Source organism: Streptopelia decaocto, assembly GCF_964273445.1.
Source record: "Streptopelia decaocto genome assembly, chromosome: 1".
Classification (NCBI taxonomy): Eukaryota; Metazoa; Chordata; class Aves; order Columbiformes; family Columbidae; genus Streptopelia; species Streptopelia decaocto.
In genome coordinates, this window is record NC_138663.1 from 71561268 (window position 1) to 71584452 (window position 23185).

Genomic DNA, 23185 nt, shown 5'->3' on the forward strand with positions numbered 1-23185 from the left:
GTAGTAGTGAACAGTGTAGAAGACAACAAAACTAAGCATATTATTTTCTCTATTTTAATAATGTTAAATCACATTGCATCATTAGTCATGTATTGGCATTGCCAATTAACAGAGCAGGAGGGAGAGGTTTCCTATAATATTTTTTTCAACTATGCTGCTTAATTATATGCATTTTTTGAGCTTATTTGTTTGTCTGGATAATGCTCTTGTATAACAAAAGAGAGAGGAGTGAGACAGTGACTGTAAAAAAGTCCATCAATTTTGTTATGCTTTTCAACACTGTTTACCTAAAATTTCCATGCACTCTTCTATTTTTCCATTTACATCTCCTATGTCAGAGGTGTCAAACTCATTTTCACCAAGGTCCACATCAGCTTCACAGCTACCTTCAAAGGGCTGAATGTAATTTTAGGATTTGACCTACGGACCTTGTGTTTACCACCCAGTTATGTGCATTGTACCCCTTTATCAGCAACACTGTCTCGTAACACAAAAGACATACTGGTTTTCCTTCTTGAAACATAAATATCTATTTGCTCTCCCATCTGTTGTTAAATTGCCTTCCTTCTACATCAATCCTTGTCTTACTGGGCATTTTGGGATTCAGATTGTTCCACCAAAAATGGTATGGTGCGCCACCTAAGTAAAAGACCAAGATTAATAATAGTCAGGCTCTCTCACATAGAGGGCCTTCCTTCAAAACCCCTTCCCCATAAGCAGCAGTCACTCTTTCTCCATCAATTCTCCCTCTCCATCTATCCCAGTAACATTCTCCTTATTCCCCCATTGCCAATTCCTTGGACAGCAACATTATCCTTGATGCTGTTCCCCAGCATGAACATTCTCCTCACTCTTCCATGGTGGAATAAGGAGAACGTTCCTCTGGGGGTGGTCATGCCTACTGATATTCTCCATGAAGAGCATTCTCCTTATTCCACGATCCCCACCTGCCCCAGTAGAGACATTCACTTTATTTCTCCACTACAAATCCTAGAAGTCACTTTCCTTCTTACCCCATCTGCTCAAGTCATCCCCCCTTAAAGGGGTATTCCCAACTGGGCGATCACATTTCATTTCATAAATTAGCCAGATACATGAACTTTAGCAAGTGGCCGGGACTGTGGGACTATGCTTAATTACTGCTCCTGCCCCAGAGCAGTCCTGTTATTAAATGACATTAGCATGTCATTGCACAAGTGCAGCCACCACTACTGTACCGCAGAACTGGCCGAATCCATGAAAACAATGTAGAATTCACGAGTGGGACCCTTTTTACAGGTACTTTTTAAAAATAACATGTGAGTGCTAAAGTTCACGTATCTGGCTAATTTATTAAAAAATTAAATGGAATGTTTGCCCAGTTGGGAGTACCCCTTTAAGTGCCTCCCACTCCCCATAATTGTTGTCTCTCTTGTCTTTGAATGCCTCAAGGCAGTTACTAGTGTCCCCCATCAGTGTCACCTATTACTCTTCTCACACGGGCTCATTGTTCTCCTGTAGCTATGGCCACAACTCCTGCCATTCTCCTGCTCCTGCAGAGCAACGTGTGTCACACACACTGCATGAGTGACCAGCGCTGGCAGGAGCCTGGGGACAAGGAGCTCTGTGCTGCTGCCAGGTAGAAACAGAGTGCTGGGCTGGAATATGAGCCAGCAGTGTGCCCAGGTGGCCAAAAAGGCCAATAGCATCCTGGCTTGTATCAGGAATAGTGTGGCCAGCAGGACAAGGGAAGTGATTGTGCCACTGTACTTGGTGCTGGTGAGGCCACACCTCGAATCCTGTGTTCAGTTTTGGGCCCCTCATGATAAGAAGGACATTGAGGTACCAGAGAGAGTGCAGAGGAGGGTGAGGAAGCTGCTGAGGGCCCTGGAGCACAAGTCTGATGAGGAGCGGCTGAGGGAACTGGGGCTGTTCAGCCTGGAGAAAAGGAGGCTGAGGGGAGACCTTATCACTGTCTGCAACTGCCTGAAAAGTGCTTGTAGCATGGAGGGTGTTGGGCGCTTCTCCCAAGTAGCAAGAGATAGGACAAGAGGAAATGGCCTCAAGTTACACCAGGGGAGGTTTAGATTGGATATTAGGAAAGAATTCTTCATGGAAAGGGTTGTTAGGCATTGGAACAGGCTGCCCAGGGAAGTGGTGGAGTCACCATCCCTGGAGGTGTTTAAAAGGCATTTAGACGAGGTTCTTGGGGATATGGTTCAGTGTTAGAGTTAGGTTACGGTTGGACTCAATGATCCTGAGTGTCTCTTCCAGCCAAAATGATTCTGTGATTCTATAAAACAAGGTGGAAGACTGGGTTCAGCCCGCGGGCAATGTGTTTGACACCTGTGTCTTATGGTCTTAGTTGTGCACCACACTCTTGTCACTGCATCACCAGCCATCATATGACGACAACCGATGCACTTGGGGCTGCTCTTTCTGAAGGTAACCAGTTATGTTATGGCCTGAGGCCAAAAGCTGATCGACTTTAATCACCTGGAGAGTTTAATAAATGCAGTAGTTGCTTGTTTCATGTTGTTGCTTTACAATGCTGTGTAAACATAAGGTGGGTAAACACAGAATGTTGTGAACAAAACCATTTTATGGTATTGTACAGTGAGGCAAATAGGAAGCCCAAATTTTATAACCACTGCAAACAATCATAAAGAAATAAATTGCAGATCTGTTTGAGATGAATGAGAAGACTACACAGTGCTTACCTGCAAACTCAGTACGGCACATTCCTTCAAATAGTTCTTCAGTGTATTGTAATTCCTGTAAGAGTAGGAAATGCTTCTACTCAGGAAACTTTCAAGTAAATTACTAGCCAACTAGCAAAAATAAATTTTAAAAAGGGCAAAAAATAATTACATGAGAGGAGAGTTTCACAACTGAATCTTGTTTTCCTTCCCGCTACAAAAAAACATCTTAGTGGATTTGAATCTGGTTCCAGCATTAGATACTGCTTTGACCCTACCACCCCACACTCCATGCTAATACACAGAGTTTTAAGTGCCATTATTGCAGCCAACAGTTTCTACCCAGTACCCCTTCATATGGAGGAGCTATACTTTGTGCTCTGTCACACTCCTGAAACTGGTCTAGACTGTTGGTCCCTTCCTGTGCATTACTCATTCTTTCACATAGGTAATATACCTCTCTAGATGGGATAGCTGCATCCCCTCATCATTCAAAAGCCTTGCACATCCCTTCAGGAGTGTGCATGCCATTCCCAGATGCTTTACAAGCCTCTTGATAGGTAGGCCCCCTGAAGGAGTGGGATACTGAAAATTATTCTTCATCTTCAGGAAGCCTACACTCACTCTTATTCTCACAGTCTAAATTTGCTTTTTTCTTCTAGGTGTCTACATTTCTTGAGGTTATCCAAGTGCAAAGCATAAAACTGATGCTCTTTTCACCTTTGTGCTTGGCAGATATTACAAAAAATTAATAAAAGTATTTTTTAAGTTTTAGTACGACTATGCTGGATCATTGTTTTCTGCATATTGGCTCCCTTAATGAAAAAAATATCTGAGGCTTGTGCATGAACTTCTATTACATTACTTCTCTTCTTCCAACCTATAAAATGTCATTGTCTTAAGTGGCCTTGTCTTAAGTTTAGATATGCCATGTCTGAAGTGTTCTGATCCTTCTTCCTTTTGGTTTGCTTTGTTTTTACTAGAAAATTGAAAATTCCAGCATATTGACAACAGCCAGGAATAGTCATCAGGTAATTTGTGCACTCTATATTTTTTCAGATTTAACAAGCAGTTAACATCCAGAACAACTTCAAGATGCTGTAGGTTAGACTGGTTAAATTATAGGCATGCTTTGAAACATTGGCTGGTCGGAGAAGTCAGTCTGAAGTTCACAAAGCTGTTTCTTCAAAATCCTGGGGTGGTGAGGATGGCTACATGCTTTTCTGCACCTGGTTTCCTGGTAATGCATGGAGTGGTACTTTTTGTTACAGGCCTGAGTTTGGACTCATTCATGACCTTACTTTTTTCCTGCACAGAAGCTACTGGAGGTAGCTTAAATGTAGTGACTGTGCTGTCTCTCCACAGGGATGGACTGCATTTTGCAGAGGCAGGCTGGTACCTACCGCATCTGAGAAGCTGCTGAGTTCTGGCTGAATGTTCAAAAGCCACCGGGAGCAAGACCAGGTTTTCTCTGTGCCCCACTTTCACTGAAAGAAGGATGTGATCAGTGGAGCTTAGACTTTGACATTGTGACTTTTGCAACTCAACAACACCTAGATTGAAAATTTGCATGAATTTAAAAAAATTTATTCTTGCAGAAAAGCCCTCACTAGGACACAGTTTTCCTATAGACCTGCCTGCTGTTAAGTTAGTTTCTGAGGAAGTTTTTCTGTTTGCTTTTATGAAAGAACCTTTTCTCCCTACCCCTAAATCCAAGTTCCACTGACACTGCAGAAATGATTCTGTGTAAGAATTTGGGTCCTCCAAGTAAGGATCCACGTAAGTTTGGATACTGCAAGTTACAAATGAGATGATCCCTTTACTTCGGTGGCCGTGTGCTGCTCCCTCTTTGTGCGTGCAACTCCCATTGATGTCAGTGGGAGGTCCTCCAGCACATAGCTTATGGCTGTAGGTCAAGTCTTCCCACTTAGTGGCTCATAGTGTTCCAAAACAATTGCCTTATAGGATGACAGCACTTCTCAGCCCAGAGGTAAAATTTCTGAAAGAATCCAAAAAACATTTTTCCCAGCTGCTTCTGATTATTTAACTACGACAATGTTGTCCTTGTTTTGTTTCAGGGCATGAAATAAGGAGTTCAAATGTTTTTACACCATGTGATAACTCAGGCACTGTTTCTGGAAAGACTCCAGATTTGGCACATGCAATATATTGCTTTTATGGAGCACTCTGTTTCAGAAAGAGCAAAAAAAATTTGTTTGTGAGGTATAGTTTTAAACAAGTGAGAACAGCTTGTGGTATGTTGCTTGCTACTGAATGTAACAAGATACACATGTAGCTTTCATACACTGACAAATACATAAAGAAAGGGTATGCCCTGTTCAAGTGAACGTTGTAAAGGATGGTAAAGTTTGAAACATCACAGTCCTGAATGCCAAAGTCTAACCATGGGCTATGTCTAGCAGAGAGACAGTAAGCTTTTCCAGAAATATGTTGGAGCTTCCATCCCAAGGGTGAGTTTGAGGGTAGTTCAAGTGCCATGATGTCTTTGCAGACACCACAAAGGGGTATGATTGGCGACAGCAGACTTCTCCACTAGCTACCCCATCGATTGATAACAAAAGTGATTTCCAGGAACCCAGTCTGAATACACCAACAACAGCAAAAAGAGCAACCAATAACGCTCATACGTGCTGCAAGTAGTTACAGTGCAGCAGCTTGCTTCCTTTTATCTGGAGCATCTCCTGACTTTGTAAAATATCAGGTGTTTGGAATATAGAAGAAGGTTCTCCTGGGCAGCAATCCAGATGGAGTTAAAGAGGGCAGATGTAACAGCTGGGCTCCACGACTTGCACAACAACAAGTCGCTGTGCATCAGCTGGCGAGTGACACACTGGTTCTTGTATCTGCTCTGCTGCATCCTGACACCTACGTTCCAGCTGAGACTGTAGAAGGAAAGTAGGCTTGAAAGGTGAATTAATGAGTCTTGTTTTGGGGGTAAAGTTTATAACTTTATAACTGACCCTGATTTTTTTTTCCCTTTTTTTCTTTTTCACCTGATTGAGTGTTCATTAAGTCCTAATTAGAAACTACTTTCGTTGCAGGTCTCAATGGACATAGTAAAACAAGATAGATCTCTTTAGAGAAGACTGCATAATTCTCATTTGGCTTTTGACCTAACATTTAAAAAGTCTGGTTTGAGTGTTTAACTCAGCTCAACTCATGTTTATTTTACCCTATTACCATCAGCTGTGACAACTCAGTATCTATTCTTTAGCTTCTCTTTTTGCACAGCTATTCCATCATCTATTCAATGTTGTTCAAGAGTGGAGGTTTTACACGCGGAAAGAAAAAGAGAATTAGCACTTGTATTTGCTAGGTTGTGTTTTGCTTTAGTTTTCAGATCTTTCTGTTCAAAACTCAATAGTATTTTAAACTTGAATTTTGATGTTCTAAACATTCTTTTGAAATTATATTTATGTAGCAAAGTAATAAATGGGTGATGCATATGTCAGGGACCCAGGGCTGTATCATGTTGAGTGCTTTTTGGTCATGAAGAGGTCCTTTTGAATCTATTGAAATAAAAAAGAGTATCTCAGAAGAAAATCATTTTGTCCTTCGTTTATCTCAAAAGTGTTCCAGCTATACCACAGGCAAAAGTCTCAAACATTTTGTATTCATGTAAGTATAAACCATGGTGTGTATTTAACAGAAAGAATAATAAAAAGAACGGGCACATGCATGGCTGAGTACTCTCAACTTTCTGTGCAGAAACCGGGGAGCTGTTGGGGCAGGGAATGAGACCAAGAGCTATAGCTCTTCTACTTGTATACTGTGATCACTCAGTGGGGTAAACTAAATAAATAACATGAAAGCAACTGCAGATTTCCCAAACCTTGTTGTTTTGCAAAAGCTATAGTACATGCAGAATGTCCTTGTTGCTTAGTTGGAAAGATATGCGTTTGACTGTTACATGGATAAAGGAATTAGCTGGATGACCACATCCAAAGAGTTGCAGTCAATGGCTCAGTGTCCAGATGGAAATCAGTAACAAGTTGTGCTGGGTCAGCCTAGATAGGCTTAATTTCTATACTGCCAGCACAGCTGACCCAGAACTAGCTAAAGGGACTGCCACATGGTGGGCGCTTGCACTGTGGGTCCATCACTTTGTAAGTTCTTTCATTATTGTTATTGTTACTGTTTGTTCATTTTTCTTCACTCTTCACTATTCCGTTAAACTGTTGTTATCCCAGCCAATAAGTTTTGCCTTTGTTTTCTGATTTCCCTCCCCCTCCCACCAGGAGCAGGAGAGGGGTGAGTGAGCGGTATACGGGTTTAGCACCCGGCTAAAACACATATTGCTGTCCTGTGTGATATCAACTTATGAGATCGTGATTTCTTATCTTGCACGTCTCTGTTGGTATTTTTATATGATATTGTTATTTCCTTACCTTGCGTGCCATCTCTTGGAATTCACTAGTAATCACATACAGTCTATGGGGAAGACAGAGCAGGAGGGAATTTTTCCCTGCTTTTTCAGCACCCTGTTCACTGGTGGGTCTTGTCATATGGTGGGAAATCATCGGAAGTGGAAAGCTGCTGTGTGGAGTCCACACCATAAGTCACAGAAGCTACTGAAGGACAAGGTGATTTGAGTCAGTTTGTGGACGTAAAAGCGATCCAGCTGACTTTAGTTATTGCTGAACGAGAAAAATGGCCAGTGCTTTATCTCTGTACTGACTCATGGATGGTGGCAAATGCCCTGTGGCGGTGGTTACAGCAATGGAAGAAGAGCAGCTGGCAGCACAGAGGCAAACCTACCTGGGCTGCTGAATTGTGGCAAGATATTGCTGCCTGGCTAGAGAACCTGCCTGTAAAAGTGCACCACGGATGCCCATGTGCCTAAAAGTCAGTCCACTGAAGAACATCAAATCAATCATCAGGTGGATCAAGCTGCCAGGATAAAAGTGGCTCAGGTAGATTTGGACTAGTAACACAAAGGTGAGTTATTTGTAGCTCAGTGGGCCCATGATGCCTCAGGTCATCAAGGAAAGGATGCAACATATAGATGGGCTCGTGATGGAGGGGTGGACTTGACCATGGACACTGTTGCACAGGTTATTCATGACTGTGAAATGTGCTACAATCAAACAAGCCGAGTGGTTAAATCCTGTGTGGTATGGGAGGTGATGGCTGAAGTGTAAATATGAGGAGGCCTGGCAGATTGACTGTATTACACTCCCACAAACCCAACATGGCAAGCGCAATGTGTTCACCATGGTAGAAGCAGCCACAGGATGCCTGGAAACACACCCTGTGCCCCATGACACTGCCCGGAACACTATCCTGGGCCTTGAAAAGCAAGTCCTGTGGTGACACGGCACCCCAGAGAGAACTGAGTCAGACAATGGAACTCGTGTCCAGAACAACCTCATAGACACTTGGGCCAAAGAGCATGGCATTGAGTATATCACATCCCCTATCATGTGCCAGCCTCTGGGAAAACAGAACGGTACAATGGACTGTTAAAGACTACACTAAGAGCAATGGGTGGTGGAACTTTTAGAAACTGGGATTCAAATCTAGCAAAGGCCAACAGGTCAGTTAACACCAGGGGATCTACCAGTTGAGCTGGCCCTGCCCAATCAAAGCTTCCACACTCTGTAGAAGGAGATAAAGTCCCTGTGATGCTCCTGAAGAATGTGTTGGGGAAAATAGTCTGGGTCACTCCTGCCTCGGGCAAAGGCAAACCCACCCGTGGGATTGCTTTTGCTCAGGGACCTGGGTGCATGTGGTGGGTAATGCTGAAGGATGAAGGAATCCGGCATGTAACTCAGGGGGATCTGATTCTGGTTGAGAATACTCCTGTGATGTGGAATGTATGATGGTAATTGGTGCGTAATACTATATATTGTACTAACAGTATTCGGTAAGTACCTTTCTGGCTAACAAAGAATGAACTTCAACAAAAGTGAACAACATGCAGCAATAATGGAACCAGAGCTGGCTCCAACAGCTGGCATCCAGCCACCTCCTCGAGGTTGATGCCTTTGACCTGCAAACATTGAGCACAAACTATGAGTTCCAGATGCAGCGTGCAACCATACGGCACTCCAACATGACACTCCATATTTCTTGCCCCATGGGATCATCCTGATAGAGTCCAAAATAATGGACTTAATGAACATTTCAAAGGAATGAGATTGTGCCATGAAGTAAAGGAGGAAATATCTGTGTGTGTATATATGTATATATATATTTAAGGTCGTAGTAATTAGTTGAAACATGTTGGTAAGTGTAAAATTTGAGCATGATATAAATGGTATAGAATAAGGGGTGGAATGTGCTGGGTTGGCTGAGATAAGGTTAATTCCTACACTGCCAGAACAGCTGACCCAGAACTCTCTCTCTCTCTCTCTCTGTTTAATATATTTATGAATGACATAGACAGTGGGCCTGAGTGCACCCTCAGTCAGTTTGCGGATGACACCAAGCTGAGTGGAGCACTTGATACACCTGGGGGAGGGGATGCCATCCAGAGAGGCCTGGAAAAGTTTGAGGATTGGGTCCATGCAAACCTCATGAAGTTCAACAAGGCCATGTACAAGGTCCCACACCTGAGTCAGGACAACCCCCAGTATCAATACAGACTGAGGGATGAATGGATTGAGAGCAGCCCTGTGGATAAGGACTTGGGGGTACTGGTACATGAAAAAATAGATATGACCCAGCCCAGAAAACCGACCATACCCTGGGTGGCATCACAAGAAGTATGGCCAGCAGGTTGAGGGAGGTGGTTCTACCCCTCTAGTCTGCTCTTGTGAGATGCAGGAGTACTACATCCAGATCTGGGGTCCTGGACCTGTTAGGCTTGGGCCTGTTGGAATGGATTCAGAAAAGGTCCACGATCAGAAGGGTAGAATACCTCTCTGACAAGGTTGTGGTTGTTCAGCCTGGAGGAGTCTCCAGGGTGACCTTATTGTGGCCTTTCAATATATAAAGGGGGCTTAGAAAAAGAAACTTTTTACCAGGGGCTATAGTAAGAGGACAAGGGACAATTGTTTTAAACTCAGAAAGGGCAGATTTAGATTGTACATAAGTAAGACATGTTTTACTATGAGGGTGGTGAGGCACTGGAACAGGCTGCCCAGAGAAGCCGTGGATTGACCCAACCCTGGAAGTGTTCAAGGAGAGGTTGGATGGAGCTTTGAGCAACCTGGTCTAGTGAAAGATGTCCCTGTCTATGGCAGCAGGGCTGGAACTACATGGTCTTTAAAGGTCCTTTCCAACCCAAACTACTCTGTGATTCTATGGTTCTGTGATTCTATGTTTCTTTGTCTCTAACTGAGGTGTAGTACACAAAGTGGGAGCAACAGCTAAATCACTGAGCAACAGCTAAATTACTGGTGTATATAATGTTCTGCAAACATTTTTTTCTCTGATCTTTAAGTGGTTTGGGTCTTTGGCTCCTTTTTTTTTCCCTTTTTTTTTTTTTTTTAATTTTTATTTTTTTAACATGGTAACTGGAGCACCTTTTGATATACTGAGTTCAGGATTTACTGCCGCAGCGTACCATAGGAAGCACATATCCTCCCTAATGTTTCCTTCAGTTAAAGTGCCAGGATTCTTAAACCACAAATGAAGATAGGACTCTAAATTATAATTTCTTTCAACACTTAGAGCTTTACTTATCTTAAAAAAAAAAAAAAAGTGTTTGAGGAAAATAGCATTTTAAATGTATTGTTCAAAGAAAAGATTTCTTAATATGCCAAGATTAAATGGGGATTTTGTTCTGCGCAAGCTCTTTTCAGGTCATTGTAAAGGTATTAGATTTTTCACAATTGTAGGAACGAAAAAATTAGTAAAAGTTGCATTAACTGCAAAAGCTCCGATGTTGAAAAAGGAATTGGAAGGAGCTTTATGAGTCAGGGCTATTCAGACACAATTCTCTGTCTTTTATTCAAAGATCCATGTGACCAAATACTGTCTTTGTAGGTTTGACTGGGGAGGGGAGGAAGAAGGAAGGATGAGGAATGGATTGGATAGCCTCACTCTAATATCTTTTTTCCTTGGGAGAAGAAAATAGAATCTAATTATGCTAAAATGGAATATGATGATCCTTCAATAATATCTATATATCAGGCACAACTGTTTTTAACAAATATATATGGGGAGTGGGTCTGCCTTTCTCTGTGTTTTCCTTTGTCATTTATCTACATTCAGTTGCCAGCTGTACTGGAAGAGCCTTTATCAAAGTCCACACTGTAGGGAAATTATTCAAAGAACTAATGGAGATGGAAAAGCAGCAAATGGGACTTCAATCATATATAATTGCCTCTTCCATCCCCTCATCAGTTGAAGAATGAGTTAGTGGCCATAAGCTGTGGAACCCTTTATACATGGAGCCAGTGCAAGCTTAAGGACCCGCATTGACTCCTCCTCTAACAGGCGATGAAATCAATGGGAGATACTTGAGCTAATGGCCGGGGTGAACGTCTGTGGAGCTTTTTGCTGTCCTGTGCCTGTATTTCAAGTATCTTTTGTGGAGGCACGGGTGGCTACAGCACACCTTGCGCTCAGTGCCACTGCCAGTCGATGGCAGGGTATGGGGCAGAATTTGGCACTCTGTTTCCACTTCAGCTGTTCCCTTCAAGTCCTATAGCTCTGATGCAAAGATCACCACATTTCTAATAAACCAGAAATTCACTAACTGAGTTACTGGCAAGGCCTATTTTAAAAGGGCAGACTGTAGAATCAGCCACTGTAAATTATCTTGGGATTTCATTAGTTGAGGAGTGAGCAAGGACTAATCATTATTTGCATTGTGATTAGTTGATTTAAAGATAAAAAAAAAAAAAAAATAAAAAAATTTGTCCTTGAAGTTTACTTATTCAAGAATGGTATCATACTCTAGGGCATCCACAATCATTCTTATGATTCTGAAATAAACTGGGGTCTTACACATGTCCTGAATGCTGACTTTCCAGGCCTTGAAACACACTTCCCACAGTGAAACATAAAACTTATCGAACAGAGTATGACTAATAGTTCTGAATTGTCAGAGGCATCAATTTTTTGCTGAGAAATCCCGGGTAGCGGTAACTTAATGAAAATGTTACCAAAAATATGCATCCATCCTTATTTTTAATTGCTACCTATAAAGCAATTAAGAGGGTAAAAAATATTTGTGTTTTCCTTGAAATAATAAATTGTTTCAATAGCTTGCATTTGCGTGACCTTACCTTACAAATCTCTTAAAAGAGGAGGGTTTCGTCAAACATCTCAGGCATTAAACCTAAAGATTAACCATTAGAGGGCAGTGTTTTCTACGCCGAGGAACTCATCTTGCTTTTCTAGCCTGTTTTGAGAACTTACCTAACAGCTAACAAAAAACCCACCCCTGAAGAGGTATCACTGTTGATGATCCATAGCCATAGTCTTGAGGTGCTTTGTGTCTTGGCTGAGTTGCAGGCTAATTTATATATTAATATAAGGAATATAAAAATAAGTATAAATATAAATAGGAAATACAAATGTGAATCTTCCTCACAGAGTTTCAACTGGCGAGGGACGAGTCTTTTTGCTTGCCATAAACTGAACTTCCCTGGTACAGCACTGTAGCCCAGAAGTGGCTATTTCAAGTTGCAAATGAGCTCTTTCCTACACACAAATGATGTGTCACACCATGTGCATTACATAAAGATTGAAAATTGTTGTCGGAAAGATTGCTAATACTGTGACACAATGACTTACCTTTCTCGACCATAGGCATAACTTCTAGTCATTAATCCCTGTGACCAGAAGACTGCAAGCAAATGTACAATGCTTTGCCAGTAACTAATTTTTAAACTTCAAAGGTTGCAGTGCAAAGCAGAATTGTTAAATATTATGGATGTGTATTGCAAAATGCTGAACTCCATGAAAGGGGTTTGAAAAGGAAATAATCTTAAATTGTTATTGCTTAAAAGGCACGCACGTTATGGTTAATAGAGCCCAGATGCTGTCTGGTTTTGAAAATTTGAGCAAACTAAAACAAAATAGTGTTTTGGTGTCTGTCAGCCTGAAATGTGAGCTCTTTTAAAAGGATGTTTTCGCTGTATCGACCTAGCATTAAAGTACTTCACAAATTTTAGAACTGTAACTTTCTCAAATGACATTTTTGTAATTTGGCTTTGAAATGTAGCCATGGCTAAATATTCCTAAGGAAAGCCTTGGACTGCCCCTGTGGTCTGGTGGGCAGTGCCAAATTAAAATCAGAATCCTGCATGGTTCACACTGAAAACACGACTGCTGAAGAAGCGTATCCTCAGGCAGTGCTATTTTTCAGCTCCCTGGGAGATGGAAGACGAGAAAAGAGATAGTAGATAGACAGCCTGACCTCGGATGTACCATCAGCAGGAGTCCAACCGCTCCTCCAAAGGCGTCAAGAAAATGCCCAAGCCTTTCAGGGCATCTTATTTCATATTTCCCCTTGGGGATATTGCTAGATTCCTGTCGGACTGGCTTGCCTGTATGGGCTGCTGAACTCGAGCACCTTCTCCTCTGTGAAGTTTTTGTTGTAAGGATTTTTTTTTAGCCACAAAGAAATGCAGTTCTCATCCTGGGCACCAAGCAACCTCTTCTGGTAGAGGAGATAGGAAAGAAAGAAAGAATGGGTATTATACCTAACAGAGCCCGGAGGGGAAACTGAAACACAGGGAGAAGAGGCAACTCTGTATGTGATAAAAAAGGGGATTTGATGGGATGTTTGATGGGAAAATTGCCACAGGAGTAGCAGGAGTGCTATGTTTGCTGTGGTTTGACAGACTGTGGGGAGCCCTGCAGAGAGTAACTGCAAAAACAAGTAAGGTCTCGTGGCCTGGAGAAAATTTCTGGACCAGAGGCATGACTACCAGTCCAAGAAAATCTGCTCCTAAGCTGCCTATGTCCTGGTGAAAAGGTGCAGTTCATACGGTATGGGAGTAAAAATGAGGGGGAAAGGATGTCTGCTTGTTATTGGACTTTAGGTAGGACTAGAGGATGTTGTACTCTCTTCACTGGAGGAACACCGTGGTGAACTCATTGCAGTCTTGCAACAGGACAAACCTCATCAGGCATATCTATCATATTTACTAGAGCTGACCTTGTTTTGGGTAAGAGTCAGATTAAACATTTTTCTTTATAAGCTGTATGATGTAGGCAAAGTGCTAAGGTGATGATGCCGCAAGTCGGGGTGTCCTATTTTATCTGTAAAATGGTTGTAACATGCATCACTGGTGAAGTCATGACTACTTCACATCCCATTTCCCAAGCTACGGTGCTGCAGACTTTCCTGCTGGGGGCAAGAGAGGACTTGAGCTAGAGTTTCAGTATGAAACCTTGGCTCTTTTGAAGTCAGTGAGAGTTTTGCCATTGACTTCAGAGGGACCAGGATTTCGCCATGCCATGCCCAGTAATTCTTGTTGAGACATTCAGCGAGAGAGCTAATTATGATAGTGGTTTCTGTGATGTGGGCAGCCACAAATTCATTTGCTGAGCAGCCATCTTCTCCTAACAGCTTTTGCTCATGGGGACTTGGGCCCCGGTCCTACAAAAGATCCCATTGACTCCACTGGAACTTGGGGCACAGCGCAAAGATGGAATGACTTGGGCAGGCACTGCTGGTTTCAGGAGCTCCAGCTGCTCTCCCTGGCTGTCCTGTGTGCTGACACAACTGCCTGTGATGTGAGCCACCAACCAAACCAGGGAACTAACCTGGGCATATCACAAAAAAAATCCTGTGAAAGCTCTTTTATCATTGAGCCACCACCTAAGTCCGGCAGTACAGGTAAGGCTCTGCAGGTTTCTTAGCAGTTGGAGCTGCAGACTGGATTTGAGCCAGCAATCTGAGGTTTCTCTTTCTAAGGTTAATGAAAATAACTGCAACCAACAAGGGGAACTTCTTACTAAATAAAAAGAGACATTGCCTCTCTGGTCTCATTTATTCTGACTTTAAGCTCAAATAAAGGAACATAATCGTCACACAGAAACCTTGCCTGTCAGAGGCTTTTCTGTGTGCCGTAATCTTGCCTCCTATTTTACTTTGTAAAAACCTCTGCCATGGAGTTAATTCTATGTGTATGAATTGGAAGTAAAGCTGAGAAAGAGTTAGGAGATAGGCTTGGTCTTGAATCCTAAGCATTGATGGGGAAAAGGGTTCAAAAAAAAGCTGCCTGGCCTGGAATGGAGAGAAAATTGTGTCTAAATAGGCTGTAGGGGAAAGAGACTAGGCCGAGTGAGGTGAAGCCAATAATCATTAAATGGCTCAGAGGAAATCCAAGCAGGAAAGTGTTTGAATTCTAGAAAAATGGTGAAATGCACCAGTGTGAGGGGTGACAGCACATGATGTTTGAAAGCTAAAAATAAAACCACTCAGCCTGGACAGCAGGGAAGATGTCTTCACAAGTAAGAGCAACTCCAGGCAGGGGATCAGGCTCCCAAGGGAGATGAAGTCAAGTCACCAGAGTGTTTCCAGTAGAAACAGATAAGGTGTGAGAGGGAACAACATGTAGAGAAATGTGTTCTGTGATGCAGGGGTTTGGACCTGACGTTTCCCTCAGCTGTGCACTGTTTAAGATACTAAGAATTCATTACAGATCTGCCACACTTTGTAAGAGGTTCATCACAGCTGGCGCAACATGATGAGCACACACTATAAGGGAAAAACCCCCCACAAACGTCTTTTGCTTCTCTAATTCCAATTAAGTGATGAAAATATATATATAAAGGTGTGATCCTTCTGCCTGCTCCTGCAAAATCTGGTGGTGACAACATGAGTTTGATGCAGGTTATCTACTGTCTAGGTACATTTTTGCATGGGAAGCCCTTCCCCTCCACTGTCCATGTGGATCTTGCTCCAGTTTGCTAATCCTCCCAGCTGACAGTACAGTAACAGAGGAGGCTGTTTCTTCCGGCTGAGAGTCAAGAACAACATTTTGTAATGTAGACCTGGCCTTGGGCAGGTGTTGCTGTTGAGTCACAATGGTTTTCTTGCAACCCTGAAGGTTGGAAACATAATTATTTTTGTAAAACTCTTGTTTTTCTCTTGTTTCTCCCCAGTAAAAGCTGAGAGTCTGACATTATCACATGACTCCAGGAGCCCGATGTTGAGAGTCAAGCCCACAACCCTCAGGCCTCCAGTCTGGCCCAGATTTTACCTCCTACCGTAATCACAAGAAATGCTATGAAAATATATGTACAACAGATACGAAATCAAATGTTTCTGTAAGTTTCTAATAATGCTGAAGGAAATACTGACTTCTGAATGCAGGGATCTCAAATCATATTATTTTCATATCATTATTTTACTAACCAGCTGTTTACGAGAATGTGATTTAGACATTCAGACCTAATGTTCCTTGCAGAAATCCTGAGTAGATTTTCTTATCTAGAGGAAACACGAGAGAGCTGCATTTTGTATTGTTTATTAGGAAAGAACAAAGTAGGTAGGGAAGTTTGTGTTTTTTTTTTTTTTTTTTAAGGTGTATTACAAAATCTCAACTTTTTAGCTTCTTCAGAAAGGGTGTTGACATGGATGCAATAAGGAAAGTTGTGTTTAAACACAGCATGTTAGCCACCTTTTTTTTTAAATTTTATTTGCAAAACGGCTCCAAGCAGTCTACTACAGCAGCTTACTCCTTGCAGTTTAGCAAGGAGGTCAAAAGCCCGAACCACCCCCAAAGTGCTGGGAAATCAATCACACCCCATTACATCAGCCAGGCAGCACGTGCTATCGATAAGGAACGCCCGCTGGCTCCGCTCTGGGAACGATCAACATTATCGCTCTCGAACGCCCATGCTGGGGGGTATTAATTGTAACTCGATTTTACCGTACTACTTAATTCCCGCCTCCCCCCCCTCTTCCCGAGAGATACTATCAATGTTACACCCCGCTCCCCGCCCCCCCCCAGCTCCGCAGCCTTCGCCTCGGAGGCCCCTCCCGGAAAGCGGGAGGGCAACACTCGAGGAAGGAGCCCAGGGTCCCGAGGGATCCCGGGCCGCCCGCCCGACCCTCGGCCACCGTCACCTGGCGGAGGAGCGGCCGCCGCCTTTGTGCCGCCGCTGCTGCTCAGTGGCAGAAACTAGTCCCGTCCCTCGCGGTCCGGTGTTGCTCCGCAGGCCGCATCGCAGGCGGCGGAGGGGCGAAGGGCGGCAAGTAGTCCCGCTGGAATGCAACAGTGGCGGCCGCCCCTCCCCCCACCCGCCGTGTCCCCTTCACCCTGTCCTCGGGTGGACACTTCGGAAAGCGCCGCGACCCAGCCCGCCCCTCCCCTCGCCAGTGACCCCGGTCCCGCCGGGGCGCAGCCCCCGCCGGGCTTTTGTCAGCCGCGGGGCGCCCGGGCGTGCGTGTGTGTGTGTGTCGGTGTGTGAAGGCTGCGCGCGCGTGCCCGCTCCCGCCCCTCCGCCCGCCCGCTCCCTCCCTGACGGGAGAGGTGCCGGGGGGGCGGGCGCTGCTCCGGGAGCCGGGAGCCGTCCGGGCGCGGCGCGGGGAGGCGGAGGCGAGGCCGGGAGAGGAGGGGGAAGGAGGAGGAGGAGGACTGTATCCCTGCGCCTGTGCGCGCCCGGTGGAGGCGGAGGCCGGGCAAGCGAGCGGAGGGGTGGGTGGGAGAACGGCCGCGGCGGTTGCGGTGAGAGGCGGCCGGCATGGAGGGCAGCGCCCGCTCCCGCGGCGGCGCGGCGGAGCTGGTGGCCTGCTAGGGACCGGCGAGGGGGGAATCTCCGCGGCCGCCCTTCCCCGCCTTCTGCCCCCCCCGCGCCCCGCTCCCTTCCCTGCCACCTCCCCCGCCCGCCTGGAAGCATGAACTGGCAGCGGAGGTGCTGCTCCTCGCCGCCGCCTCCCCGCCGGTGAGAGCGAGGAGGGAAGGAAGATGGGGGCCGTCCTGCGCAGCCTACTTGCCTGCAGTTTTTGTTCCCTGATGAGAGGTGAGCGGGGCGGGGGCGGCAGTGGCGGGGGGGGGAGGTAAAAGTTGCAGGGTTGGTGGCGAGGGGCCATGTTTGGGCGTGCGGGAGGGGAGAGGCCTGGCTGCCGGTGGGGCGCGGGGCCCGGCGCGGGGGCAGCGCTCTGGCCCGGCCGCCGCCACGGGCCTCCCCGGCTCCCGAGCAACTTCCCCGGCGGCCCGAGCCGCGCTTGGGAGCAGCCCGCCCTGCCAGCGGCCGCCGGCCGCTTCTCTCACCGCCCCATTGTTGTTTCCAAGTTTGTTTTAAATTTTTGTTTATTTATTTTTAAAGCCCCCCCCCCCCAAATCAGCACACGCACCCCCATCTCTCCGCACCCCCTGAGTGGGCGGCCCGCAGCTCCCGGCCCATCGGTGTCAGGCTGATTCCGCTGTTGCTGTCGCCAGGCTCCCCTCTTTTCCCCCCGAGAGCGGGGGTTTTATCCCGCCGGGTGCTGGGAGGGAGCTTCACGTATTCACCGTGGAGGGACTTGGAAAGTGTTTTCACTTCACGGGTGTTTTCACTGAAAAGCCTCCTCGTAGCGAAGGGAGCGTGCAGAGCTGGATAGAGGAGGAATGAATGCGCCTCTCAGCTGTGTGCTGGCTCTGTGCTGGGACTTGGGAGAAGTTTGTGTTTCATTGCCACGAATGTTCATACAGCTTTAAATCAGCAGGCGAGTGCCTTACAAGGGGATGTCACTTAAAGTAGCCGAGAATTTTTATTCCAGTTCCCCTCTCCAATAAAATTTCTAGTCTTATAGGGCACAACTGGTAAGAAAACTGAGGTTTTTTTTTTTTTTTTTTAAATGCTGTGAACTTTAATACGGTAACTATTTCTCTGTGTTCAGTCTTTCTCGGAAGAGATCACCTGTGGTGTTGGCATCCATCATTTTGCTGTTTACTGGTATTTTTTCATGCTAGCTGGGAGAAGAAATTAATTGCTAACAGTTAATCAACCACACTTAGATTTAGAAAATTCATCAACGCTAGTGTGTTTTGACGAAAGCTAGAGTCAAGGTGATTTAGGTTGAAGTAACTGCGCAGTCTCCAGTTGCTCAGTGCTCTGCAAAACAAAAATTTTCCTCTCCGTACCACCCCCCCTTTTTTTTTTTCCTATGCATCTGTTTGCCATATTGTATCCTGTTTGCAAAGATACAAGTATACTTATTTAAATGAGCTGCGTTACATTTTGTACTCCTATTGTGGTGGTTAAACCCCAATTTTCAGAAGTTAAGTTGGGTCTGGAGTACAGAGAGGAACTTTCCTAATTAGTTCATTTTATTAAGTAACAATCGTACCTGTTCTTAATAAACCATTTGTTTGTCTCTTAACTTGCTGTTCAACCTAATTCAAATGACAGCACAGAAATCGCTGTCATATGTAATGTCACATAGTATTGTCACTGTAATTTCTTCAAATATCAAAACAGTGATGTGTGATTTTGCAAATTTTTGTCTACTTGATGATGCTTAATAAGACACTTTGGAGAAACATTCAGTTTATAAACCATCCAGACTGTCATTTTGTTTCTTGTCTCTCATCTTTTTCTGCTGCCAAGGGCATTTGTATCCAAACAGTGTTTTTGTTTCTTCTGTGTTCCTGGTCTCCTACTGTTTGATCACTTACCTGAAGTCATAATCTTCTGTTTGTGACATAGTGGTAACTTTCCTACTGGCTAATTGTTACCTTAGATAAACAGCAGGAACAGCTGAACTCTGAAGAAACAAAAATCAAATTTTAATGCATGCATCCTCTCTAATAAACAACATCTATGCAAGTAGAATTGGTTTCAATAAGATGTGTTGAGTTCAGAAGAGGTGTCAGCAGTTCCTTAATGAGGCAGAGGCAGTGCCAGCTCGATTATGAATAAGTTTATACATGAAAGTAAAGTTATGAAGTTCACTATTAGGTTTGTGAATTCACTGCTGTGAAGGATTCCAAGCCAACAGTGCTTGAGACTGAAACTCAGAAAATGTAATAGGGTGTATTTGTGGATGGCAGCATCCTCTTTGCTTGCAGAGCTAGCCTCCCTTTTCTGTTAACTTAGAAAAAAGCAAATGAACAGAGGTTTACAACAACTAATCTGTGATCATTAGTCTGAGGAAACTGTGGTAGACTTGATTACCGATCTGGAAGGGAACAAAATTGGTAACCTGGAAATGCAGTGCCCTGTGAGCTGTTAAGGACTTGAAGAAGTACCAGGCTGTTACTAGCCAGAAATGGATGGACAGGGCAAGGCACCGGTATTTCAGAGTCATCCAAAGGAGTGTGACAGGCCAGATCCTACTGACATTTTCAGGGCAGGTATTTGGATTTCTAGGAGGCAAGAGCTTACTGTCAAGACAGCTTGCTGTGGAGGTTCTGTGGTTTGGGGTTGGTTTTTTTTTTGTTGCTTTTGTTTGTTTGTTTTCAAATTCTGGTTGAAGAAAGAAAGGAGTTGCTTTCTTGGAACCTCCTGACCCTCATCGCAGCCCAGTCTCTGTTCTAAATATTTGGGTTGCTTTGCTGGTGGCTTCTTCAAAAGAGTCCACTTCCTTGTACTATAGGGAGAGGTGTGTGTTATTGTCAAGTGGCACCAGAAACATAGTTGTTACTAAAGCTTTGTTGTGTACTCCTGCTTCTGGGTGAGCTGATGGCCCTGCCATACCTGGGAGCATGCTCGGCTCCTCTCCCAGTTCTCCTGCTGGGTGCCCCTCATGCTTCAGCTGGCTTGCCTGAGAGAGATTTCATTAGTAAACTACACTTGGTTGGTGAAATTCTTTGCTGCCACCCACTTCTTCAATGGCCCATGATTGGCAATTGTTGCCAGTGAAGGAGAATTTATGTTGGTAAAGAATTTCCCATAGATGGCCTTTTACTGGTAAGTGACATAAGTTGCTTAGAAAGACCTGGGGGTTTGCAACTGTCTTGCAGACTTCAGGGATGGACTGTTCACATTCATATAAAGCACTTGGCATTGCTTGCTTAAAAGTTGAGCCCTTAAACCTGAACGCTGTGGCTCACCAAGGGTGACTGTTGCTGTGTATACATGAGGTTTAGGATCAGCATGCAGTGAATACTTCCACTTCTGCTGTGCCAAGTGCTTTGTAGTGATGGCACTTCCAGAGGGTCATTGCTCTTAGGTGAGAGACATACAGTTTCTAATAATGCCCTTTAGTTTTTCAAGTTATACATCACTTGTTTAGTTTCAGAGTGTACTGCTTGCAGAGTTACAGAATACGCAGCACTCTAAACAATGAAACTGTGTCATTGTTTTGTGGTAATTGTCCAAAGCTTCAAAAGGGAAAGCATTACATCTCTAATGGAATGTACATTTATGTTGGGTATTGGCACCCAACCTTTTCCTATTTATATATTTGGCAGGCAAGCTGACATAGAGAACCTTCATTAAGCTCTCCAGATATTCTTGTAGTTTATAAATATTTATGGCAAGAGATTCACAATGTTAACAGGCTCGATATTTGCTCCATGTGGACAGAACTTGGTCTGAACACAGTCATGCAAGTAGAAATGAGCTTGTAGTTGTTTCTTCTTTTTTCCTTATGTTCTCCTGTGAGAAAGTTATGAAAACAGGATGGGGTTTTTTTTTTGTCTTCTGGTAATTTTTCTTGCTACAGACCTTTCTATTTCAATGGAATTGGCACAGTACCCCGCCAGTTTTGAAATGGAGTCAAACCTACCAGTCAGTAATAGAACAGGAATGCTGCAATACCTTTTCCCATTTGATTTATAATACAGTTTTAAGAAAATACTATTCAAAAGGTGTTTAAAAGAAGTGATGGTTTAGTTAGTAATACTTTACTTCCTTTGCAAAATATTATAAACTGTTTGGAGAAAGAACATGTCAGTTTAAAAGATGGAATGCTTTCTGAGCTTCATTATTTATACAGAGAGAACAATAAGAAAATGTTTTTAATATAAACAGACATAGAAAATGGCAACATTCATACAGATTTTTTTTTTAGTATCTTGTTACAGGATCACATTACCTAAATAGAATTACTCCCTCGTGATATAATCAATGTGGCAGAAATGGGATTATAGTTTTAATTCTGTTTATGAGGGCCATGTGTGAGATCTTGATGTCAGATTTGAAAAATGATCATATTTGCGACAGAAGATCTTAATCAACTAGCTATGTAATTTTTCTTAATCAAAAATCATTTGTTTTCCTTCTTTATGATACCAAAATGTTATTTTCTCCTTTATATTTTTCCTCTTACTCCTACACTTACCCACAACTTTTTCCCAGAGGAAAAACAGTTAACATGTTGGGTTTTTTTGTTTGTTATTTTTTTGAAACTGCTTATGCCTCCGGAACTCAATAGTAAGCATTCTCCCCTGTCCATTGCCAAAGAATTCAGGTTTCCGTAAGGTGGCCAGTGTGTTTGCTTAAATTCTAGAAGTTAAGAGTATGTAGAAGGTAACGGGAACATCAGGTGTCATAGGATTTCATACGTTTTTCCTTTGTTGTTCTGTCAAAGCAGTGAGTAAAACTCTTGCTTGTACTTATTAGTGTTAATTAAAATGTTAACACTTTGGAAATCCAAGAATCCTCTGGTCCACAGGTGGATTAATAGATTAGGAATATTAAGAATAATAGAAGAGTAGGAATTTGTAAACTTTGTAGTGACTCTTGGAAAACGCACTAGTGTTCTAATTACTCAGAAACTTAACTGATGCTCAACAGTTAGCCTTTACCTTGTTGGTAATAGGAAATTCACAAGGAAGATAATTCCAAGTTGTGTAGTTTTGTGTTTATGGGTTTGTTTGGGTTTATTTTTGGATTACCAGAAATGAGTCATATTCAACATGAAAAAGACCAGACTGTTCACCTTTTTCAAGGGAGACTGCATGTGTGTGTTTTCGTTTGTTTGGGTGTTTTGTTTGTTTGTTGTTCATGTGTCACTACATCTAACTTAAGCCTGTTGCAGATTTGACATTGGTAGTGCATGTGAGTGTTTTTGAGAGTTAAAAAAATAAAAGAAATCACGTAGGTCCAACTGTGTTTAAAAAAAGAAAAACCCAGTGTGCAATAATTTTCAAAAAGCTTGAAGTTTGTGCACATCTTTCCTTATCCTTTAGAAACAGTCCCTAACTGTTCATTTGAACTGGAATTGTTATTTATTAATCTGTAGTAAAATTAATAGGCTTAAGAATTTGACTGTTTAAAGCATAATTTCAATTGTAAAACTTCTTTCCTTTGCTTGATGGCAAGTTGTTTTAAACTTGCACTGTATTTTCTTTCCATTTTCTTATAAAATTATTTTCTAGTTCAGGGTGAATCCTGCATATTTTTTCAAAGTTGTTGATGCTGTCTTGTCTTAAAGTATTTTACCTGCATGAGAAACAAAAGCTGTGAAATTGTTTTACTAGTTGGAGGTATGACTTATTCTCAATATTTGTTATGATGGATGAACTGACAAAGATGCCGTTCACCAAGCTTGGTCTGGAAAGTATGCCACAAAGAAACTGTTGGATAGCTGATATGTTCTTCATTGAAGAATTGTGGAGAAGTGCAGGTGAAAATATTATAAGCCTTTGAGGCAGTACTGCTGTTCTCCACACTCTTTCTGTCCCAAATCAGTTCCACCATCA

At 43.4% G+C, this 23185-nt stretch overlaps 1 protein-coding gene across 3 annotated transcripts in view; it reads left to right on the plus strand.

Annotated features, from left to right (window-relative positions):
• Nucleotides 1-17277: 17277 nt before the first annotated feature.
• The window catches only part of LRP6 (LDL receptor related protein 6), a 124146-nt gene continuing 118238 nt past the window's right edge, over nt 17278-23185 (plus strand). For all 3 annotated transcript variants that reach the window (XM_082043678.1, XM_082043679.1, XM_082043680.1), the window contains exon 1: nt 17278-17576. In XM_082043678.1, coding sequence (XP_081899804.1) covers nt 17522-17576 — 55 coding nt within the window. In that variant the 5' untranslated portion in view covers nt 17278-17521. The remainder of the gene's footprint in view (nt 17577-23185) is intronic.